The sequence below is a fragment of the Primulina huaijiensis genome, chromosome 4 (genome assembly GCF_012295235.1).
Source record: "Primulina huaijiensis isolate GDHJ02 chromosome 4, ASM1229523v2, whole genome shotgun sequence".
Classification (NCBI taxonomy): Eukaryota; Viridiplantae; Streptophyta; class Magnoliopsida; order Lamiales; family Gesneriaceae; genus Primulina; species Primulina huaijiensis.
In genome coordinates this window covers 472809-478856 of record NC_133309.1, presented here as the reverse complement: position 1 = coordinate 478856, position 6048 = coordinate 472809, and the positions used below count along the sequence as shown (strand labels likewise).

Here is a 6048-nt window from a genome sequence, read left to right as displayed (position 1 = left end):
ATGGAAACACATTTGTATAAAGCACATGTCTTACTCTGACAATAGATTCTTTGCACTATTAACTCATCAGATCACAAATGATATCTACACCAAAAAATGAATCCCAACTTTAATGTACCGGCTCATACGTATGTCAAAACTACGAACAAACTCACCATCCGAGGACCTTGTGAAGTCGTTAAAAGAATCAAAGTGCATTTCTAATATATATAACCTCCATGTGGTCTCATATCAAATGACTAATAGTGTACAATTATAACTACAGACTTATCTACTCGATAAATGATAACCACTTGGAAAGTTTGATTGAGAATTGTTAAGTGATTCATCATATGATCAATCATTTGTATGTTTTGATATCTACATGTCTCTATCAATGAAACATGATACACCACATCACAAATGTTAGTCTCAAGCTCTAGTGACTTTTATCCTTATTTTAGACGGCCGAATCGACTTGGAACACATTTTAAAATATACAGTAACTTATAATTGAATTTCATGATCATTATCATAGGTACGACCTCATAGTACTATGATATATTCAAGATATTTATCTATATAGCTTGCATGGATATACAAATAAAGTAAATATCATAATCGGATAAACTATAAAATATTATTAAAATAAAATTTGTTTCTACACAAAAGTCAATAAAACTCGAGCTAGAAGTTGACTTGCTGAACACCTACTCTAACATCTAAGACCCACGAAAGACAATTATTGTTCTCACCATTTTGACTCTTGGAAATAGTTGAATCAACATAACACACAAATGCAAACACACACGCTACTGATTTATAAACAAAATTATCTGAACTAGTATCATCATTTAACAAATGTTAACTTTAAATAGATCAAATTAATGGACAGAAAATATGAAATGCACTTTGGGAGGTTGGCAATCCATTGGTAGAGAAGAAAAAGACCTTAAGAAGTGCAAAAAAATAAAGGGTTTTGGGAGTCCACTACGATGAAAAAAGTGCCCAAAAAAAAGAAAGAAAGAATTCCCAACATTGGCATGAGCTCATGTATTAGTTGGATGCACATGAAATAGTGAAATGTCTCATATATATGCTGTCTAGACTCCAAATTAACATGGTTTAATTTGACTCCACAAAAGTTAAGGTCGTGTGTTCGTCTTTAGGGGATATGTATTAAAATTAAAGTGGGGGGTTTTGCGATCCATGATGGTGCATATATTATAAATTAATATTAAATACGCTTTTAGGAGTTTATATTAAATATGTAGAAGGGGAATGAAGGAGGTGTATATAATAAAGTTGTATGGAGGTGAAGAATGAAGTAATCAAGTGTGAGGTCCATTGGGAAATGAGGGCAATACTAGAAGCTAGTTCAAACTAGTGAAAGGTTGTCTTCCATATATATCAAGAATTTTAAAACCAATTAAAATTAGAATTACAAATCGGGTTTTGAATATATATATTTGTTCGATGGCTCGTGGAAAGATTCAGATGAAGAGGATCGAGAATCCGGTGCACCGGCAGGTGACCTTTTGCAAGCGTCGTGCGGGGCTCCTCAAGAAGGCTAAGGAGCTGTCTGTGTTGTGCGATGCTGAAATTGGAGTTTTCATTTTCTCCGCCCACGGAAAGCTATACCAACAAGCCACCAAAGGGTATTATTATTATAAATTCTATGCTTAATTACTCTTGAATCAATCACATTTTTTCATTTATATAAATATCAGTCATGATGAAAATTAAAATATAGATTAATACTGATCATCGCGAATTCTTTAGACAATTTTATCGATGTCATGACTCCTACGGTTGGCGGCACGTTGCGAGTTGGTTATACTTACAAAATAAGTAGCAACCACATATACATATATGATCTCGTGCCATGATATGCAAATTTAAAAATATCGATGTATATATATGTATTTTGATATTCTGTATTTTGTGGAAGAACCATGCAAGAATTGATTGAAAGGTACATCAAGTGTAACCGCGGAGCCGCAGCTGAAGACCCTAAATTGGACAACCATCTTATGGTACTTACATTTACTCAACCTATATATATATATATATATCCTTTCAAATCTTGCTTTTTGACTAGCAAAATAATTATCCACCACTCATTATTAATTCTATAAATTAAAGAATAGAATTACATCTTGATTAGGGTGGCTGCTTATAAATTCTAATGAAAAGAAGTCAATTTATTCTCTTAATCTTGGGAATATTATTTTGACTACTGTGACATTATTTGATCCACACCATTTTAAAACAAATTACAAACTTATGAACTATACACAATATATATGTACATAAAATCGTCGCGCGCGGAACAAAAATTTCCATGCGTGCAACTCTCAGAAATTTAATTGCAGGACCCGAATAAGGAAATTAGCATGCTGAAGCAAGAAATTGAGGTACTCCAGAAAGGATTAAGGTAAAAGTATGTAATTGATTTTTAATTTTCCATCACACAAATATATATATTCACAAGATTCTTGTGACATTAATTTACTGAACTATTTTCATTATAATTAGTTAATCAAATTAATTCCTTTTTTTTTTTTTCACTCTGATACTAATTACAGTTTCATAAATGGAGGAGCTGGAGGTGCAATGAGTTTGAGTGAATTGAATGTTTTGGAGAAACATCTCGAGATGTCGATGTATCATATCCGCTCAACTAAGGTATATACACACACACACATATGTATATACAAGTCGAAATTTTCATGATTAATTAATCGATGATTTCATGATATAGATGAATATTATGTTTCAAGAAATTCAGTTACTAAAGAACAAGGTAATTAATCAACTTAATCAGATTCATTAATTATCTTCATGCATTATATATATATATATATAAAACGTCGTAAAGATCAAATTCATATACATATGTATATATGTAGGAGGGAATACTGCAAGCAGCAAACGTTCATCTTCAAGACAAGGTATATGATAATGTAATAAAAATTATGTCATAAAACAGATATACATATAGCTTATATATAATCCATAATATTATTTAAGGATCGATTTATGTATGCATGTTTAATTCGACGATCATATATTTATTCAAAACTAATTTTGCAGATCGATGAGCAATTTGAGATGGCTGCTAATATGGCGAGTACTACGTTCAATGAAGACTTTGATTACACACTAACCACTAACAACATTCTAGCCACACAAAATGACTATGGGATATATCAGTATTAGTGATATATATAGATGCACACAGATATATATACAGTGTGTGTGCGCGCGCGCTTTTTTCTGATTGTATTACCGTAAACTAAAATTATCAAGCATATATGCTTGATGAATAACATCTGTGTATTTTTAAATAAAACTAAGGGTGCCAAATGTTGTAATAACGTCAGGTGTGTATTCTAATAGACGATATTCCAGTATGGTGTGGGTTGAGTTCAATTTTCCCTCAAGACGTTAGTACTTCTATTTGTTACTTTTGATCCTTAATTTCTACTAATCGCTGATGCACACATGTTGCGTGTGTAACATAATACACGAATACATAGAAAGATAGTAAAGTCAAGCAATATTTTTTTTTTGTGAAGCAATAAAGTCGTATGTACTCATGTAGTTAATTTGATAAGATGGAAGTTTTTTTTAGACAAATTCAAAATTCATTATGACTTCATATAATTATGTAATATGTTTTGTCATTTTACTACAGTTGATAATATGTGTTTGTTAATTTGATTATTTGAATTTATTTCTTTGGCATTTTGATCACTATAGAATATGATTTTATCATTTGACTACAATTGCTAGTTATTTAGAAAAGAAATCCTCGAGATTAGTTTTTGCTGAATGTTAGAAAACTTCATTTTGTAGTGTTTCATTTAATACTGGGGTGTATTCAATGTAGACATATTTCGTCTCTTCTTTTACTTTTCACATGTTTGTCATAGAACCGGTAACAAAGTTAATCTCGGCGCCCTAAGCCCCAACAAAACAATTTTCCCCAACCGTTCACGAAGAGCTGCCTCACCTTGAAAGGCAAATCCATAATCTCCAGACCAACAAGTAAATGCCAGCAGCTTCCAAGTCACTGTGTGGTGTCATCTTCGTTCCCGGCCCATGAGAAATTTTGTGAACGAGAGGATAAAAGTAACACGAGAATCATCATAACACAAGGGATATTTGGTATTTGTTCAAGTTCAATGGTAAAGCAGAAGCTATATATTTGTCCATTTTCAATCCTATTCTACAGCAAACATAGGAAAAAAGAAAGGTTAAATCTCTGCATGGAACTACAAAATGAAGTGTTCGAACATTTAACAAAAAACTGATCTCGAGGATTAATTTCTTCCTTCAATGGGTCTGATATTCTTTTCTGAATGACTAGCGACCTAGTAAAATGATAAAATCACATTCCACAATGAGAAGCTAGATAGTGAAAAATGGAGAAAATTAAAAGAGGATATGTGTATTAAAAAAACTGCACATCTCGATCTTATCCTCTTTACTTCGATCTTATCTGATATGTGATTCTTGAAGAGAACTTTTGTGAGTTGAAGCTTGTCTACTTTTTAATAAAAATCGGCAGCAAAGCCTAAAGCCAAAGCTGGTTTAAAAAAATCTCAATGCATAAACCCTAAAAATAAGAAGCACGGACAGCATCAACAAAGGGTACTCTCCAAATAATAAAACATCAAATTATTTTACGATAAGTTTTCGCTGTAGAAAGCTTAATCTTTTATATACAACATTTTTGTTGTATAACAAAAAAAATTTTTTTTGAAAAAAAATTAATAGTGATCTTTGCTTGGATAATAACGAACCGAGCTAGTCCACGGACTTTTAGAGTCAGCTTCAAGAATTATAGGGGTGTAAAAGATGTAAACAAATCGAATCGAGGCGAATTTTAAGAAAATGTCAGTATTTGACTTCGAGCTCGAACTGGAACAGACACGTTCAAAGCTCGACATTTTATTTTTTTAAGCTCGAGTTCGATTCGATTGAGAGTTCGAGTTCGATTCGAAACTTCCGAAGTCGAGTTCGAGCTTTTTCGAGCCACTACTATATTATGGCTCGGAAATGAAAAGGCTCGGTTCGAAGCTAGATTTGGCTCGAAAATACCGATGAAAACTCTATTAAAAAAATACAAATCTATATCTATATACCTATAAATATATGAGTTCTATTTGTGAGCTTACTATTATGACATCTTGTTTTGCATTTTGACATAGTTGATAGAGTTATTTTAGTCATTGTCCATGTTAAGGTTAATAGGATTTAATTCATTTTAGTAGTTATCATTCATTTATATTATAATTATATTGGTAGAAATTGATGTCTTGTGCATTTATTTTTTAGTTCATGTGTTTATTATATTCTTGTGACCTTTATTACCTTTGTATTCTTTTTTCACTTATTTCTATCATTCTTCTTCACTTTTTTTAAATTGTTTTCTCTATGCTTTTTTTTCTTCTTTGTGACTTTTTTTTTTTTTTTTTTGTTGTTATTTTCACCTTTTTTTCCATCTTTGTGGCATTTGTTTGTCGAAAGAGTTTTGCATTCTATTATGATGACGGTAATATTTTGTTTCATTTTTTTTTCATTTCATTTGTTCACATACATAATTTGTTTAACCTTTAAATGTTTCCTGAGAGCTTGCCATTGATGACACAAATAAATTGAAGTACTTTTATTGTGCTTGACATTCTCGATCTATTTTTATCTGATGCCTCTTTATTGTTTAGTGCACTTTTTTTATCATTTGAGAAGAAAAGGTAAAATATATATTTATATAACTCAGTTTTTAGTTTAGTCCCTTAGTTTTGTCCCAAAGACGAAGTTCCGTGGTGTGAACGTTGATGTTTGGGACCGCGTTACGTAGATATAAAACGTCGTGTTATTGGTGGAACAGCATGGATCGACGAAACGACACGGAACGGTAAAAAAAAATGGAATACATAAGAAATTTGATTCCAATTTGGGTTAACATATGTATCTCTAAGTGTCACGCCCCGAAACCGAGACGTGCCATCGACATTGTTTAACAATTTATAATCGTGTAACAACAAGCTACGTAGTACA

General features: G+C 31.8%; 1 protein-coding gene across 1 annotated transcript; it reads left to right on the top strand.

The window, feature by feature from the left end:
- Positions 1-1167: 1167 nt before the first annotated feature.
- Positions 1168-3414, top strand: LOC140975901 (agamous-like MADS-box protein AGL12). The gene is made up of 7 exons (XM_073439829.1): positions 1168-1637; positions 1931-2015; positions 2355-2416; positions 2568-2667; positions 2744-2785; positions 2892-2933; positions 3076-3414. Exons 1-7 carry the CDS (start codon positions 1456-1458, stop codon positions 3199-3201), a joined length of 639 nt encoding a protein of 212 aa, XP_073295930.1. The 5' UTR covers positions 1168-1455; the 3' UTR covers positions 3202-3414.
- Positions 3415-6048: the final 2634 nt, after the last annotated feature.

Excerpts from the sequence above, each read along its gene's own strand:
- LOC140975901 (XM_073439829.1), top strand. The coding sequence starts at position 1,456 with ATGGCTCGTGGAAAGATTCAGATGAAGAGGATCGAGAATCCGGTGCAC. Across the intron at positions 2,668-2,743 it reads ATCATATCCGCTCAACTAAG|ATGAATATTATGTTTCAAGA; the intron begins GTATATACACAC and ends TTCATGATATAG. Across the intron at positions 2,786-2,891 it reads TTCAGTTACTAAAGAACAAG|GAGGGAATACTGCAAGCAGC; the intron begins GTAATTAATCAA and ends GTATATATGTAG.